The sequence below is a fragment of the Podospora pseudoanserina genome (genome assembly GCF_035222485.1).
Source record: "Podospora pseudoanserina strain CBS 124.78 chromosome 7 map unlocalized CBS124.78p_7, whole genome shotgun sequence".
Lineage (NCBI taxonomy): Eukaryota > Fungi > Ascomycota > Sordariomycetes > Sordariales > Podosporaceae > Podospora > Podospora pseudoanserina.
In genome coordinates, this window is record NW_026946671.1 from 811156 (window position 1) to 828802 (window position 17647).

At 52.3% G+C, this 17647-nt stretch overlaps 4 protein-coding genes and 1 non-coding gene across 5 annotated transcripts; 2 read left to right on the forward strand and 3 right to left on the reverse strand.

Moving 5' to 3' along the window:
• Positions 1-3632: 3632 nt before the first annotated feature.
• PACC1 (pH-response transcription factor pacc-1) lies at positions 3633-6489 on the reverse strand. Its single transcript, XM_062950539.1, has 3 exons — positions 5829-6489; positions 5476-5770; positions 3633-5372 (listed from the first exon to the last, which is right to left on the reverse strand). The coding sequence occupies exons 1-3, from the start codon at positions 6087-6089 to the stop codon at positions 4138-4140; spliced, it is 1791 nt and encodes a 596-aa protein (XP_062796564.1). The 5' UTR covers positions 6090-6489; the 3' UTR covers positions 3633-4137.
• A 3102-nt stretch (positions 6490-9591) lies between these two features.
• QC764_709210 (uncharacterized protein) lies at positions 9592-12551 on the reverse strand. The gene is given in 6 exon segments (XM_062950540.1): positions 9592-10242; positions 10301-10999; positions 11057-11109; positions 11189-11508; positions 11570-12045; positions 12060-12551. The coding sequence occupies 5 exon segments, from the start codon at positions 11715-11717 to the stop codon at positions 9726-9728; spliced, it is 1737 nt and encodes a 578-aa protein (XP_062796565.1). The 5' UTR covers positions 11718-12045; positions 12060-12551; the 3' UTR covers positions 9592-9725.
• Positions 12552-12939: 388 nt separating this feature from the next.
• CWC22 (pre-mRNA-splicing factor cwc22) lies at positions 12940-15870 on the reverse strand (the record flags this gene model as incomplete). Its single annotated transcript, XM_062950541.1, has 1 exon — positions 12940-15870. The coding sequence occupies one exon, from the start codon at positions 15868-15870 to the stop codon at positions 12940-12942; it is 2931 nt and encodes a 976-aa protein (XP_062796566.1).
• A 299-nt stretch (positions 15871-16169) lies between these two features.
• dpm2 (Dolichol phosphate-mannose biosynthesis regulatory protein) lies at positions 16170-17133 on the forward strand. The gene is made up of 3 exons (XM_062950542.1): positions 16170-16333; positions 16398-16478; positions 16570-17133. Exons 1-3 carry the CDS (start codon positions 16331-16333, stop codon positions 16765-16767), a joined length of 282 nt encoding a protein of 93 aa, XP_062796567.1. The 5' UTR covers positions 16170-16330; the 3' UTR covers positions 16768-17133.
• A 136-nt stretch (positions 17134-17269) lies between these two features.
• Positions 17270-17361, forward strand: QC764_0104350. The gene has a single exon. It is a non-coding gene; the product is annotated as a tRNA-Phe (tRNA).
• The last annotated feature ends 286 nt before the right edge of the window (positions 17362-17647 follow it).

Below are 17647 nucleotides of genomic sequence, written 5' to 3' on the forward strand. Positions count from 1 at the left end.
GAAAAAAAGGCCCATTGTATTTTTCTGTCGTATCGACGTTTATGCCGTGGCAGCCGTGATGATGATGATGATGATGATAACAAGAGCAGAGTATACGGGACATAAGCGAGAGACATACTGGGTTTGTTTCTCTGTCAGTTCATAATTCTCGTTGTCGATAGTCTCGTTCGATATTCGAGAGGGGACATTAGATGACGTCTTTTTCCCTTCCCTGGCCCTGTCGTTGAAGATAGCGGCAATCGCGGTGGAGGCGTCGTGTGGATGTTGCAAGTGTGCATTGGTTCCCGCAGCCACAACTCTCTTGGCTGTTAGTAATCCCTCACAAAATGGCTGGGATGACTAACAGGGCAGGAGATTACACGACGATCCCTTCTGTAACGCCAACAACGGACATCCAACGTGGGGGTTTTAGTTCTCGTCGGGCAAGACATTTTTTATTTTTTTTTCGATATTGGGCCTCTCTGACCGAGAGGTAAAAGAAGGGAAAAGAAGGCGACTCTCGGGATGCAATGCCACCTCACCTGCATGATGACTTTTCCTCAGAGATTTTCTCCCATGCACGTCGGCATTTCACTGCACCCATGTGCTCATGCAAGAGAATTGTTCTGTGCCTCTTTCTGTCGTGTCCGGCAGGTTGCCTGCGTCGAACCACTCCTATATGTACGGGATTACGAGGCACACACACTGTGTTCGAGAAGGGTTCCGAAGTTGGGGGTGTGACCTATTCATCAGGACCTGCATTTCAACACGTCACTGAGGGGAAAATGTGTGGGTGGGAGCGTTTCCGGGGCCGGATGAGAGGTAGTTAAAGAGTTCATTTGGAAAAGGGACAGACACTCTTGCGTCGGTGAGGGTGAGCGGGATGGTGGTTACACCGTTTGAACAATACAGCCACCCCCTGGGCTCCTGAGCGTTGACATGTTGAGGCAGGTTTTCCTTGCACAAAAGGGCCCGGCAGTGACTCGATTCTGCTATTTTGGTCGTCGAGTCCGAGTGGACCTGGGCACAAGCTTCTTTTTGGTCATTGCTTGTCCGCATGGCCAGCCGTGGTACATATCGTCATGACCAAACGGTGGAATCTGAAGTATGGGGCTTGTCAGGTACAATGCGCAAAGATGCAGAGGTGTCCAAGCTTGCTCATGGTAGGGCCGTAAGTTATGGTCATCATCTGGGGAAGAAGAAGCTCAGATGAGCGAGCTTGGTTGAGATGGCAGGTCAGAAGGCGGAAAGCTGTAACTAGGTAGGTACCTTGGGCGGGCGAACAGGAACGGTGTCAAGATCGTCGACCATAGACAGTTTGGTTGTCGTTGAACCAACCTCTCCAACTAGACAGAGTCAACCCACGACAAATTCCTGTTACGCACTCGACCTCTCTCGTCGTCACAAAAATGAAGCCCCCCCCCTCCCACATCCTCCTCACCACCGTCCCTCTATCCCGCGCCATCTGCCTCTCGCGCCGGGGCTGTACCTGCGTACGCAGCAGGAGGTGTATCTCGCGAGGGCGAGGCAAAGGTGGGAGTGGTTTCGGGGTGGTGGGATGATTAATGAGCAGAACCTCGTCAATGATGGGTTGACGGAGGATGGGAGTTGTAGAAATAATGGCCAGACGGAGTGGAGTTATAATCAGGGGGTGGTGCTGGGGGTGGGGGGCTGGTCGGTTGGTGTGTTATATGGAAGGTAGCCTGTGTTGAACCGCTGCCAATGGGGAATAGATGTTTATACAGCTACGAAGGATAGTCAATATCTTTCCCAAGCGAGGAAAATCGCCGATGCGGCGGTGGCGAGTTCTAGTCTTTTGATGGTGTCTTCTTCGGGGATTCTAACCGAGTCTTGTGAGGGGGATGGGAATTGTAATAATGACCAGCAGGCTTTCAAGGGGATAGTTGCGTATAATCTTGCAAAGTTGGATAGGACGTACCCGGGTGAGAGGCCGTATAAAAGGGGTGTTGACTCGATGGGCGGAGGAGATGTGGCAGAATGATCGGGGGGTGGTGAGCAAGTGGGAAGGATGGGGAGCGGAACTTGCATGGTGTTTCTTAGGGTGGGCCCTACGAGAAGGGGAGTTTGGGGAAGCAGATTTCGGTGGCGGGGTTGTTTGTGAGTTTGGTTGAGTAGGTAGAGAGATCGATTGGGAGAGGAAGGTAAGTGGTTCATTGGGAATAATTGCCTTTTACTTGCTGGTATAAGTTAAAGAAAGGTGAAGACCAATCAGCTACCCACATAACCTGATAAGATCCTCTCATCCACCAAGCCAAAACAAAGGCCAACCAAAGTGAAAGTGGACAGAATGACTGGATGTTATCTGGCTAACTTACAGCAAGCAGCGTGTGCAAGAGATCAAGGCTGCATCCAAGCATTTGCCCACTTCCAGCTCTCAACCTGGCTCGGTGAAACCGTCGGAAAGAGCTCGAACAGAGGGTGGTATGTTGGCGGTATTGTGTGGAGGAAAACCAACTGTGAGCGACTTAATGGCAGAGAAGAAGCCATCCTTTATACTGGCTTTAGCTTGATGGATAGATGGTACCCTTAAGCCTTCTCAAGAGGCACGCGCAAGCCGAAAGGAGAAGAGAATAGCGCTTCTCTGCGCCGCGTTAGCAGTTGCGGCATTCTCTTGAGCGAGCTCGCCCGCGAGGGCGTCGGCCCAGTCAAACCATGGGGCGGCAAACGAAAAGTCCATCTTTGGCAAAGAAATTGAGAGAACCTATACGGAACCCCCTATTTAGCTTACCAGCACCCCCCCTTAATATAGAATTTAACTATATTGCGAGGCATAATTATTAAGGGTTAAAAGACATTCGATAGGCTCTAAGGGATAGCTAAAAAAATGTTAAAATATAATTAGAAAAACGTTAAAAGATAATCAAAAGACGTTAAAAGATAGTGAAGAGGCCTCAAAAGATAGTTAAAAAGGTTTAAAAGATAATGAAAAGGCTTTAAAAGATAGTGAAGAGGGCTGGAAAGACAATTTAAAAGCCTTAAAAGATAATTCTAAGGCCTTTAAAGATAATTTGAAAACTTATTATGTTTTCTTTTAAGGGCCTTTATTATATTATCGGAAAGGTAAGTAAACAGGTATGGGGGGGTGGGAGGCTGGTAAGACAAATAGGGTGCTCCGTAAAGGTTATCTCAAGAAATTTGCCAAATTGCTTGTTCGGTCTCTAGGCCGTGAAGAGTGGTCTCCTCGAGAGGGCAAGGTGGGGAGGATTGATGCAGCTTGTTCGCAGGCTGGTAGATCGCGAGCAAGGGCATGGTGTTCACTGGTGCGCACGCGCAGCTTCTCAGTGTAAGACGCTAAGTAATCCCTCGTCAGCTAGGCGAGCAGGCGAGGAAGCGCTGAATGGCCTCTCAAAGGACCTGGAGCGCTCCTTCATCAGCGACTGCATGTGAGAGCTCCTCGCAGCTTGTCATTACCACCCGGCTTGCCCGTGTTTCAGCTCAGGGGACGACTGGACTTTTTTTCTTTTTTTTGTCTGTGATCCTTGGCTTGCTTGCCGGGGAACTCTACCAGAGCGGCGCTTTCACACGATGCTCTTCGTCCTTGCAATACCTGTCATCAAATGGGTGTTTAAAATCAGATGAAAATCGTCGAAAGAGCAGCGCCTCCTCGCGATTATCAACCCCAAAGCTTGGATGGGAGAGGTTCAAAGGAAATCACAGCCCGTTGTCAAATGACGGAAACATTTCATGTCATATTACACAAGCCAGCAATAAAGTCGATATCTAGTAATCAAACACTTTTTATTCTCGCTTCCCGGCTATAAAGCCTACCACGCTGCAAAAGAGGTCTCCCTCATATAAAAAATACAGCAACAGCGGTCCATGACGGATATAAACATCCCATCCATCATCATGACCGACCCATGACAAAAGTCATCCCCATCGACGTCCGCTCAAGCGCCCCCCATTACCAGAAGAATATTAAAAAAAAAAAAAAAAGGACAGAAAACAACAACTATTTCCCAGCCTGTTCCCCTCAGCCGACCGACAACAACAGGCCATGAGTGGAGGTATCTTCCGCAAAAAAACAACATAAGAATGTGTGTAGTAAACAACACAAAACCCCAAGCAAGTATTTTTCATGGGCAAGAGCCCGCATCGTTAACACATGTACCCAACTTGTTCTCAACTCCACATGACTTAGTGCCCCGCGGGAGGGAGCACGGGGTAAGTGACCCGGCCGGGGTCAGTGGGAGGGCTGGGGCGAGAGCGATCAGCGAGCGCCGGGTCGATACGGCTGTTATCCGTGTCTTCCTCGTAGTCGCGGCGCTCAAGGCGCTGGCGGATGGCGCTTCTCAAGGCCTCGATGGTGCGCATGTTATTGAGCCAGTCATCATAGGTTTCGCCATCAGGGCCCTCAGAATCGCCACTAGGTGAGCTGACCGAGGAGGCACCAGGCTGGGCAGCGGTGGGAGTGCGGGCACCGTCCGACTCGGAGCCAGAGCGGCGGGCAGCAGCCTGGAGCATACCACCAGAGAGGCGGCGCTCATTGTGAGTGAAGTTGGACCCGAGACCAGCAGCCGTAGGAGGATAAGGCAGAGGGTTGGCACGGCTGCTGAGGTTGGGATAGGCGACCGAGGTGGAGCTGTGGCGCGAGATGGGAGACATGCCGGAGGACGAGGTGGTAGGCGAGTGGCCAGAAGTGTACGACATGTTGCTGGAGGGAGGGGTGACGGCGGGGGTGCCGCTGCTGGAGTGGGACGGGGCGGCACTGAGAGGAGACACAACCTGCTGAGCGCCAGAAGCAGCATAGGGGTCGACGGCTGGGCGAGCGGCATAAGAAGGCGATGGGTGACGGAGATCAACAGGGGCATAGTGAGAGTTGGGAGACCCGGTGTTCTCATACACGGTGTGCTGCATCTGCTCGAGCATCTGGTCGATCTGGGTCAAGTCCTCCTTGGTGCGAAGGTTGGGCATGGGTGGCAGATAGTAGTGCTGGGTGAGAGGAGTGGCATGGGAACCACCACCCATGGCGAGGGTGTGGGGAGCCTGGGCCATGTACTCGGTCGCTACACCGCCGCCAGCCTGGAAGCCAAGACCATGGATGGGCATCAGGGAGCGGCCTACCTGCTGGTACGAGCTGGGGTCAATCTGACGGCGCTTGAGGTTTCCAAAGAGCTCGTTCAAGTTATCCAGCTGGCGCTTCTCCCGGGGGTCGGCATAGGAAGAGGCATGGTGGCTCATGAAATCTCCGCGGGGAGCACCCATGTGCTGAGAGTAGTACATGGGGGGCCCAGCGTGATAAGATGGGTGCTGGGGAGCCGCGGGGTGCTGGCCGTAGTAACTAGGCTGACCATTCTGCTGGTGCGGGTGGCCAAAGGGGCCGGTGTTAGTACCGCGCATGTGGCCATTATGATCATAGAAAGCGGGGGGAGCTAGAGGCGGATTAGCCTCGAAACCTCTGGGAGAACGAAAACGTGTTTGTTCAAGTACGTCGAGTAGTCAACAGATAGGAGGAGTAGCATATGTGTCACATACCTTTGGAGTTTGGGTGAGCACGGTAGGCGGGGTTCATGCCACCGGGCTGGTCCTGGGTTCTGCCGACCAGAACAGAGTCATCGGCATGAGTCTTGACGTGCTTCTTGAGATCCTGAGGGCGCTTGAACGACTTGCCGCAGAAGTCGCACTTGTGGGGCTTCAGGGGAACATGGACGCGGATGTGGGAAGTGATATGGTCTCTCTTCACAGTGGTTGTCCTACAAGCGTTCCACTGGCATGTGAGGTTGAGGTTGTTGGTGCTCTTGCGGCCGACGTGCTTCTCACAGATATGCTCCTGAAAAAGCGAATGTCAGCGATAGCTCTCGTTCACAGCAAGTGAACAAACAACTTACATAAAGGACCTCGGCAGACGTGAACCGTTCGTTGCACTCAGACCACCGGCACACAAGGCTCTCATCTTGGGCAGTGCTGCTGGATGAGCTGGCGGTGGGAGCAGTGGATGGCGCGGGAGTCGCGCCGTTGGAGGTAGAGCTGGACGACCCGGAGGAGGGCGCGGCGACAGCAGCAGCCGGAGTGGCAGCAGCAGCAGTGGTGGTATCGGCAGCGGGTGCCGTTGGCGACACCTGTGTAGGTGAGATGCCCGAGGAGGACATGGCTGTCGAGATATCACGTGAAGTGCACGTGAAGAAGCTTAAGGTTGGTTTTTCTGTTGTGGTCACGTGGGGTAGTCGAGAGAGACAAGCCCTAGCCCCACTCTTTTCAAAGGACGCCGAGAATGGACTGCTTGCGGTGGGAAGATGCCAAGACCGGGAGAAGCGTGTTGGCTGGGCGGAACTGGTCTTGTCGGGACGCGGTGTGCTTGATGGAATCAGACAACCCGCAACGGCAAATATGGACGAAACAGCGATGCTTGTTGCAAATGTTTTTGATTCTGCTCGTGGATGTGGCTCAAAGTTTGTTGCAGAGAGGAAAATGCTTCAGTATTGGAATCAGGAGAACAGCGGGCCATTATGTCCTTTATTACAGCTTTTTGCCCTCATGGCAATACATGGCGGAAACTCTTGGCAAAACTCTCTTGGCCTCCTTGGCCCGCTTGGCAAGTCGGCGCCTCGGATGCCAAGCTCACATCATTGGCTGATGGTGGCAGCGTCGGCCCGCCCGTCGTACCTGCTGCACTCTGCTGTTGAGGCAACCACCAGTGCTGCGCCCTGACCTCCTAACAAACCCTAACAGCACTACTTTGTCGCCAAGGACAGCCAAGAGGACGCCAAGGCTTGGTATTTGCGAGGAATCCCTTGGCGTCCGTTTGTTGCCTCACTCCACGAGAGTCACACGCTTTACGCTTTGCCCACATCTCCAGCACTTATGCAACCCCAACCCCTGACAGCTGCCATCTTCGATCGCGATAACTGGCAAGGAAGTTCATCGTTCCACTCTGGCAGCTGTGTTGTTGCGGGTCATCCATGTTGGGCATCATTCTTAATTCTGGATGGGCGATTGTTTGGTTTTTGCGGCTGCTTGCCGATTGATAATGCTATCAAACCACTTCTGATCACAACAGCACCGCTGCACACAAAAGCAGCTGCCAAGGCCAAGAGATCACCCCTCCGCGTGCCAAGCCCTTGGCGACCCCGACTTTCTTTGATACCGTTTTGCCTGGGCGATGACCATCAGTTTGGGTCAACAAGAGCCAACCTGCGCGCTGCTTTCTCGAAGCGAGCAGAAAACGTTGGTTTCAAAGCGGCGGTTCAGCGTCCGCTAAACTAAAAAAACCAGGAAAAAAAAAACAATAAGCCGCTGCCTGAGCTGCGTGCCAAACAGCACGTGCTACACCATCTCCACGTTTGTCGTCCGTTATGTTGAGCGACCCCGCGCATTGGGTCCCCATCCCAGGCGAGATGAAGTGGGGAGAGAGGTGAGTTGCACCCCACAGCCTCGTTGATTGGATCACCCAACCTCAACCAGACTCTTGCGCTCCTGTGGGGTTCTGAGGATTATCAACAACTCCTTTCCAGTCACTTTGATTTTTTCGGCAGAGATAGACGTCTCCAATTATCGAACACGGCACACGCTCCGTCAAAGCAACCACATCGCATACCTACTATACATCATCTTTGATCTTGGCGATTCTCCTCGGCAGCTTGAACTTCCTTCTTGGCAACTCTTGGTCTCTCTACCGCTCGCCGAGCCATGCCCAGCAATTGCCCAGACTTGCCCAGCCACGCCGAGGATGCCGAGAGGTGGTTCGCAATTCTTGGCTGGATTTCCTACGGTCTGCTGCCCCCTTTCCTCCCCCCTTTCACCCGCATCGGTTGCGCGGTTGATTCTTCCAAGATTGCCCAAGCTATTTTTCTCTCTGGTTCAAACCCTCCAACGGGGCCAAGATATCCGTGGCCTTCTCTGCGGATTCCTTGACTTCTTGGGTCCTCTCGGGATCCTGGGACAAGCGGTGGCCCGTTTCCTCGTGGGATTCTCTTGGAAAGCTTGGTATCAACAATGAAAGGTGAGATGACGTCGGGTGTAGTGTAACAATAACATCAACAATTCGATCAACGACAAAAGATGGAGGTGAGGATATCGACATCGACGACCACGTCCAACCACCATTGCTGTTGTCACCAGGGATTTCACGCCCCCGCTTATTTTCCCCAGTGAAGTTCTTTGCAATCAAGAAAAATGGGCCAGAAAGATATCTCGACGCATGTAAACAAATCCGCGCATAAAATCCACGTGTGAATATCCGAATCGCTATCACAAGCCGAAAAAACATCAACACGTGCTCGCCGACACCGGTTGGCTGATCCGAAATCAGAGCAAGGCTATCCCAGAGATACTCAGTCTCGACATCGAGGTGGAGATGTCAACAACATTGTCTTGAAATTGATAATGAGTTCATTAATACCTGCGCAGTCTAGACTCAAGGTCATTCGTTTACTCAAGGGAGTTCCTGGCTTGGGGTTGAAGACATGGTAGGTTACCCTAGGTACCTCCTGGTTCATCTTCCTAGGTATACAGGATCGGTAACAAGACCATCGATCATTCATCGTTTCAAGTCTGTAGGGAGAGGTAGAATGCACAATGAAGATCACTTCGGCACGATCTTTTTCTCATCGGACACAGCTAGGATATCCCGTTTAAGCACTATCCTCCTCAAAACCTACTCAAGATCTCAGACAGCCAACGCACCATGCCCAGATGATTTCCCTCACCTGTGTGTGGCTACTCCAACCTTCCAGTAAATGAATCAAGGAAATATATGTGCAGTCAGCATACCTATGATAAGAGGCCACCAAGCCCCAACAACTCCCAAAGCACAAGTGGCAACCACTTGGCATACATATATACACGTATCGAGATATCTTCGCCCAGAAGTTGAGAGACGTCATTCCTCTCGGTGCAGCCGAAGTCTTGCTGAGCTTGAAGCCGAGCGTCAGGACTGAAAAAGCCAGGAGGGTAGGTGCATTACTTTTCCATCGCCCCAATACCCTCTCCCCAAAGCTACCCACCTGAACGAAATTCCCACAAGCTCATCACCCAACATAAAGCCTACGTACCTATCTCCGGAGAACACCTGCTGCTAACCACCCACCCCAACACCTTAAACCCTCTGCCCCTTTTCCTCACGATATACGCCTCCAAACATCCTCCGACAGATTTATTCCCCATAGCCACCTGCAACTATTACCCGGTTGTTATCTGATCGTACGAGCTTCACTGCCAACCACTGCTTCAAGGTAGACAAGCTCGGCCGAGATAATAAACACCTACCCACTGCCACCTTCTTGCAATATAGTGCTAGGAAGCGGTTGTAAACAATCCTGGTAGGTAATTCGGAAAAGTGTTTGGAAGTCATGATGGATAGGCGTTCAAGTCTCGACTACCTAGACATGTAAGGACCATCAAGTAAACCTGTTTCTATTTTGCAGGAACTCTGCCATCAATGCTATTTTCAAGAGACCTCCCACACTCGGCAGTGGGTGTGATACTATCTTCAGCAGGCCTTCTTCGTAGGAGATCATCGAATCGAGTCCCGAGGCGTATAGTGACACCCGTGAGACGGCAAAAAGGCTTCAGTTGACCTGCCCCTAATTAAGAAAAGTCCTATTAATTGCAAGACACGCCATCAAAATCACAAACGCGCATACTGGCGCAAGATTTCTCAATCATGTATGCAGCTTCGCTGGCTGTTCCGCATTGCGCTTCTCCCTCCGAGAGCTGAAAACGGGTATACTCCCTATCTAAGCATGCAATGTCTCTTTCCCCCTCTGCCAATCATCAACCCCACCGCTCTACACCGGCGCATAAGTCGAAAAGTTCATCTCAAACTGCGCAGGTCTAACCGGGCGACCACCGTCAGAATCCTCACCACCACTCGTCCAACCCTCCTTCTCAACCAGCTCGGCAAAAGGAACATGATGCTGAGAAATCCGAGGCACCTGGACGCCCTCTCCGCGAGCTCTTTTCAAACTCTCCTCACGCTGCTTGGCCGCCAAACCGATCATGGCCTGCAAGGTGTAAACGGCGTCATTGCCAGCATTGTGCAGGTTCTTCGTCTGGATCCCCAAGAACTCGCAGACAGTGCTCACGCTGGGCTGCTTGTTGCTGCGGACGGCATACTGGTACATATGCTTGATGTCGATTATCTCAAGAACGCTCTGGGCCTTGTAGATGTTGTACTTGATCGCCTCGAGAAACTTGATATCAGAACCAGACTCGTGGAAGACCAGCACAACCGGGTAAGGGCTGTTGTCAATGATGGTTTCCATGGTCTCGGGCACATGTTTACCCTGAACAACCTCGGTTTCACTATTCGCGCTGTTAGGGTGTTCCTCGTTTGTGATTAAAGAGAGTGAGCAGAACTTACCCAAAGTCAAAGTTCTCAGGGCAACCCTTGACGTATTTTTTGTTCTGAGCCCAAGTGTACTCCGCTACCCAGAAGTGGCGAGCTTCAATGGCCTCGAACCAACTTTGGCCGTTTTCACCTGGGGCCATGTCCTTGAGATTGGGTGTGTCCAGAATGGCGACGCCAACCTCGGTGATGATGTTCGGGTTTTTCTCCCAGGCTTCAACATCGATACACACAAACCTCACCGCGGAGGGCTGGGCAGTGGCTTCAGCTGTCTTGTGCTCGCGGAGACCAAGGTAGCACTGTGTGCGCTTCAATCCGTGACCCCAAGCAAGGTGGGCTTCAAAGCGCTTGTACGCGTTTTTCTTGGCCTTTTCAGTCTTCTTGTGGGAGTTGGAAATCATCTTCAAAACAGAGATGAGCTTCGCCTGCCCCTCCTCGGTTCCTTGCTGGATATCGTCCTCGGGCTTCGGGCGGGGAACAAGACCACAGAGGTCCTTGAATTCATCGGCACTGTGGGTGCGGCCAAGAAAACGAGGTCGAGGCGTGTTGCCATCGCCAAAACCCAGTCTGAACTTGGCTTCGTTCTTGCCGGGGGGGATGGTAAGGTTGATTTCCAACCGAGCATTGATCGTGTCCAACATATGCTGGAACTGGTAAGTGGGCACAAACAGGCCAGGCTTGGGATGGATCGTCTTGGGCTGGTGAAGGTAATAACTATTGTCAAATCTGTCAGCCCCCGTCGATTTGCCATCCCACAAGATCAAAACTTACATATCCCAGACCCGGTTCTTGTGAAGTCCTTCGATGGTAAACATTTCCTTGGCCTACACTCGTTAGTCAATCAAACACAGTCAAGTGATGATGAAAATTCCAACTCACACGCTCCCCATTGCGTTTGCCAACAAACATCTCGGGATAACCGCGGACCATCTTCCACGAAACAAACTCGGTGCCCTCCGGAGAGAGATCGCCTCTCTCGAGACCCGTCTCCTTCCACATCAGGCCTTCCTTCTCAAGTTTCTCGGGGTTGAGCTTGAATTCGGGCATGTCCTCAAGAATGGCTCTCGCCTTGCTGGTCTTGTCCTTTTTGATCAGTTGTGAGGCAATCTCCAGGTTGAGCCGGTGCGGTGAGGTGGAGTCCCTGACCTCAAGATTCCTAATATTGAAGATCATGCCACCAGTCGAGTCGTCAGAGTCGTACTGATCGTAGTCATAAGTCATCTCTGTTTGAGTAAAAACCATCAGTATAACCTTTCAGCCACATCAAAATAGAAGTTTGCTCACGCTCGATCGTCTCCTCATCCAAACTCCGCCAGAAAGAAGGGTCGATGCCCTTGAACAAATCGGGCTCGCCAGTGGCGGCCACCAACTGCTCAATGAAGGCCTCGTCGGCCTCGCGCTCCTCGGCAGGAAACATGTTGTTGGTGGACATCGTGTACCTGTCCACGGGGTCCTTAGTCTTCCCCTCGTTCACCGAGGAAACGTCGCTCTCCGACGTGGTCCAGTCCTCAAACTCTGGCTCGCTGGTCAGCAAAAAGATCCCGGCAAAGTCTGGCTCGCTCGCGGACAGCCTCACCGGCTGGAACCGGACAAGCCGGGAGCGCAGGCGACTCTCTGTCGCCGGCACGCGCGGGATCTCTCGTCCCAGCGCTTCTCTGCGCCGCGTCAGCAGCCGGGGCGTTTTCTTGGGCTCGCTCGCCCGTGAGGGCGGCGGCCCACGCAAACCAGGAGGTGCCGAAAGAAAAGTTCATCTTTGGCAAATTTCTTTGCCAAATTTCTTTGCCAAATTGCTCGTCGGTCTCTAGGGAAAAGAGAAAAGAGGGAAAAGGCTTACCAGTCGTGGGTCTGCGTTGCAAATACTCGCAGCCTGGATATCGTGGGGACGGCGACTAAGCGGCGAGAGCAATGATGTCGTCGATGACGGGGGTGGGTGCTCAAGACTAAGCAAGCCTGGTGCTTGATGATGTCGTCGTGGACGAGGGGTAGGTGGGTGGCAGACCACGACTAATCGCTTAGTCGTTCCTCAAAGTCGGTTGTGCGAGGGAGAGAGTTCTCGGGAGGGAAGGAAGCAAGGAGCGCAGTGAATGTGGGTGGAAAAGGAGACAAAACTGGGCACCAAGAGCAGGCAAACGGACAAACACTTGGCAGAATACAGTATGGGAGTCAAAGACAAGCAAAACCATGGGTTAGATTAACATGAAATTGTTCCCTTCACACGTTTCGGGCGAGATTGTTTACCTTCAAGAGAGTTGGCCAAGGGGTGATGTTGAAAGTAAATATGAGGCTCATTCCTTAGTATGACTGGGCATGCATTGGTGGAGCCCAACAGCCTGCATGGCTCACCCAGGCTCACCATCGCTGTCTGCTGGGAGCACACCAGGCATCCAAGCCAATTATTCTGGTGCACAAAACAGTTCTCATGTACAATATTAACCAGTAACTTTGCCTGTCGTGTTACCTCAAAAACTAAGGCCATGGGGGGAACATCAGGTAAGTATTGCAAAGGATTTCCCAAGAGAGCGAACATGAGTGCTCAAAGAATGTGATGAAAGTCATCCTCAGAATCCCAGTGCAATTTTCAACGCTTTAAACTATCTCTACCCCCCAGCACTCTCACTCCCAAAATCTGCAATTTACAATCTCCCCTTTGATTATTAAACCCTCCCCCTCTTCGCCACCGGCGACCTAGACCTCGATCTCGAACTGCTGTAATACCTCCTCTTGTTCCCATAGCCCCCAACAGACCTCGACCTCGACCTTGAAGGCGACCGTCTCCTCACATCCCCATCCCAACTCCTAGGCGGATGCCCTAGAGGTGAGGGCGAGCGCGTATACCGCATTTGCTTCCTAGCAGGAGGAGAACCCCGAGTTTTACTCCGGCTTCTACTAACAGAGTAAGAATCATCCCTCCTCCGCTTGACAGCCGTGGACCGATCAGCAACGGGAGAGCCAGATCTCGAATACGACATGCTGCGTGTACGGCTGCGGCTGCGGCCACGGCGGGGTGGCGGTGAAAAGCTCCTATCCCTGGCATTCCCCACAGGACTCCGAGCCCGTGGCGGAGGGGACCGTGACCAGCTCCTACTACGGCTTCTGCTCATGCTGCGGTCCCTGCTAAGGCTCCGGCTGTCGCGGCGGCCAGCACGTGGTGGGGGAGAACGAGAAATAGATCGTCTGGGAGAAACGGAACGAGAATAGCTGCGGCTTCTGCTACGACTGTAAGAATCGTCCCTTGCCCGACGAGGCGGAGTGCGAGACAAAGACCGGCCCCTGCTGATGGCCTTGCGCGGTGGTGTCCGAGAACGAGACCGAGAAGAGTAAGACGAATAAGATGAGTAGCTGGACACTGACTCCGAGTCTGAGTCCGCAGGTGGTGCCGGCAGCGCTGGTTTCGGCATGTTCTGCAGGAACTCTCTCATCTCGTCGGTGAGGTAGCCCATCTTGATCGAAGTGAAGTAGTTGATCGAGAAGCGAATGTTGCGCGGTTCGTCGTGCGGGAACAGGCCCTCCAGGCTCGGCTTCAAGATATCCTCCGACAGCCTCGTCTTGAGCTTGACAGTGCCCATATTCTCCTGCAAGTCCTCAAACAGAATCTTGATGAAAATACGGCTCGCCGACGTCGTCTCCTCCTCGTTCAGGTGAATGATCGAAAGAACATGCCACCCAATCGAATCCGACGACAACAAATGCCCAAAGAACCTCGCGATATTCCTCAGCTTGTTCGTCTCGTACCGATGAATCGTCGTATAGTACTTCATAAACGACTCCTCGAACAGCTCCATCCACATCCGATTCAGCCTCGCAAACCTCTCTCCCAGCAACCCCATAAACTTGAGATACACCTTCTCCTGCGCGCATGACTCCACGATCATGGACACCAGCTCGGGCTCCTGTCCCACCGGCAACCTCAACTTCATCAGCTTATGCGCCGCCTCCTCCGGATCCGCACTCGACTGAATGCTCAGGTAAATCGTCCTCCGCAAGTTGACCAAATCAGCATTGCTCTGATCCTTGATCTCAATCGCCTTTGTCTCCTCCTCCTCCTCCTCGTCCTCACTATCACTCTCCTCACTCCCGCTCCCATCCTCATCCTCACTCCCGCTCTCCTCTCCCAAAATCTGCGCCTTCAACTTCTTATACTCGGCCTCATTCGTCTCCCAATCCGGATCAAACTTGAAAATATTCAGCGTATCCTCCGTCTTGATATCCTCATCCAGCCCAATCTTGTGCGTGATCTGATCCTCCTCCTCCACCAGGTCCAACTCCTCCTTGATCACCGGATTGTCCTTGTACTTGTCCTTCCTGACCTGAAACAACACCTCGATCATGTACTGCGTCCTCTTGTCGATATCAGCCTCGTGCAAGATGCGCCTAAACTCATCAAACACGGCGTGCGCCATCGTAGGCGACATCTCCTCCAGAAACAACCCCACCTCCCTCATCAACCCAACCGCAATCTCCACGCTGTCGTCCGTCGGCTTCCGCAGCAACAGCAGCAGCATCTGCGCCGCGAGGTTCTCGTGAACAACTTGATTGTTGACCAAATGCGCAATAAACATGGTACTCGACAAGCAAACCGCCTTGTCATTTCTCTTGAAAGCCTTCCGGAACCGCATAATCAGCCTCTTGACCAGCAACTCCCCAACCTGCGGCAGCTTCGTATTGCAAATGGCAGCCAAACAAGCGTAAATAGGAGTAAACGGCAAACTAGCATGCTGCGCCTTGAGCAGACTCTGACAAAACAACCCTCTGCCCCTGATCAAATTCTCATTGAATAGCTCGGGAACCACAAACTTGATATTCGCTGTGTTGACCTTGTTGACCAGGCCATTGATCGACTTCTTCAACGCTTCCCAAGCCATGCGTTGATACTCCTTGCTCGTCTTGTCCGTAATAGCAGCCTGCAAAGCGCGCAGCTTCTGCGGTGGCAGATACACACCCTGACTGCGAAGGTTGAGCAGCTTCTGGTATTCAGCCCTCATATCCTCAAGCTTTTCCTCTTCCGTCTTCGCCGGCGGCGCAGGAGGAGGGGGGGTGTGCTCTCTCTTGGCCGGCGCAACAGGAGCAGGGCGGTACCGATCCGGCCCATCGCGGCGAGGGGGCGGGGAATGTCTTCTCGGAGGCGGCGACCGGCCATGATGTCTCGAAGGGGGGCTCCGATCCCTAATCGGATAGCGGCGCTCATCATCTCTGTCCCTCGGCGAAAAAGACCGTCGGTCCCGTGGAGAGAAGGATCGGTTTCTGCGCGCTGGCGATTGACGGCGGGAATGGGCCGGCGTCGGGGATCTCTGAGGGGAAGCATCGCGTGAGTGCACCTCCCCATTCTCCATCGGTGATCTGGATCTAGACCTCTCCTCATGGCGGTGCTCTCCCGACTCTCTAGACGGCGACCTCTCATCAACTCCATCTCTCCTCGGCGTCGGCGATCGTCCTCGAGAATCCTGTGACATCTCCCTTTCTCTCCTCGGCGTCGGCGATTTTGATTTCGACACCGATCTCGATCTTGACCTCGACTGGCGTGGACTAGGCGACCTCTCAACTTGTCGCGTAATCGAGGCGCTCTCCTCCCTCTCCGGTGTCGCCATCGTCTTTTTTTTTCCCCACACGCGTGTTTTCCAATGATTTGTCCCTGATAAACTCTCGCGCGCCAATTCGTTTCTCAGTTTCGCAGAAAAGCGATGTCGATTTGACAATTTCGTTGCCGATGGAAAGTTTAACAAGGCTGTGTTTGCAACAGTTTCCGTCCTCAAGCGCAACCTGCACCTACAGTTGCACTAACCGTTGGCCCCACTTTTTACTTTTCTCTTCTTGCCTGCCGGGAAGCTCCCCCCCCCCAGAAAACGCGAACCCCTGACGCGCCACTGGCTAGGCCACCGTGGAACTGAGCTTCAGCGTTGCTGTCCCGAACTTTGCGACAACCACCAACCATCAACACCACCACCACTTGCCTCGTCCACCACCGTCAACAACCTTGACGATTCAACGTTTAATTCAATTCAATTCACTCCTTTACACCCCTTATTTATTTATTTTCCCAATCTCACAATGGTCTGTCTTCCTCCCCATCCCCCTTTGCCACCACCCGCCCTATCTAACACTGATTAAACTCCAGCTCGACAAACTCACCGGCCTCGCCATGCTAGCAGCAGCCTCCGCCGTCTTCCTCTACTACACAATCTGGACTCTTCTCATGGTACTTACTTCCTTCATTTCCCCCCTTCTCCCCTTTTCCTCTTAAACCCCCCTCACCCAGACCCATCACTAATAATTCAAAAACCCAACAGCCCTTCGTAGACTCCGACCACCCCCTCCAAAACTTCTTTCCCCCCCGCGTCTGGGCCATCCGTCTCCCCGTCATCCTCGTCCTCCTCGGCTCCGCCGTCGTCGGCTCCTTCCTCTCCATCGTCATGATCAGGTCCAACCGCAAAAAGGCCCTCAAGGCCGCCAAGGCGGCCGAGGAGGCGGCCAAGAAGAAGTCTTGAATCAAACACTACGCTATATGTTTTGCATTGTTGTTGGAGGAGGAGGAGGAGGCCATTATCACTGTGAAGAAGGATGCGTTGATTTAGCCCAGGGTGGCAGGCAGTTCGTGAGAAAAGGAAGGGATCTATCTATCTATAATACACCACAACCATCTTGTTGGGACAACAACAACAACAACAACAACAGCAACAGCAACAAGTGGGAAATAACGAGACAGAGAGAAAGTGGAACAAAAAAGGAAAAAAGACTAATAAAATACCTTGCCTACCCTTGCTCCTCCAACATAAGAGCAAGATCAAAACACACCCAGAGCCACATATTGTCTCATATCAACCAATGCAATCTGTCGGCCATTATATCAAAAACCATGTCAATGCTCACTCTCTCGTACAAAGCTACTGGGATATCCCATCCACCACCACCCCCTTCCCAACTCCACTACTATACCTCCGTGCTCCCCACACCACTACCAAAAAAATCTCCAAAAGAATAGAGGATGAGTGCGGTTTATGTGGATCGAACACATGACCTTCAGATTGTAAATTACCAAAGTTGACTTCAGTCTGACGCTCTCCCAACTGAGCTAAACCCGCTACTTGTTGACGCATCAACATGTCAATATCACAGTCCATATCTGCCTTTCCCTTTCCCTTTCCCTTTCCCCCGTCACCACATACACAATCACTTTCATATTGGAACCCAAAAAGATTTGTCAAACACCATCCTTTTTATTGAGGGATCAATGTCCAACTTAAAAAAAAAAAAAAAAAAAATCCCGACTACTCACTTTCATCCTCGTTTTCATCGGGACAAAAACTATCTACTTGATTGGTGTTTGTTGGTTTCTGGTTGTTGTTATCATGCCCACCCTCCACTCGC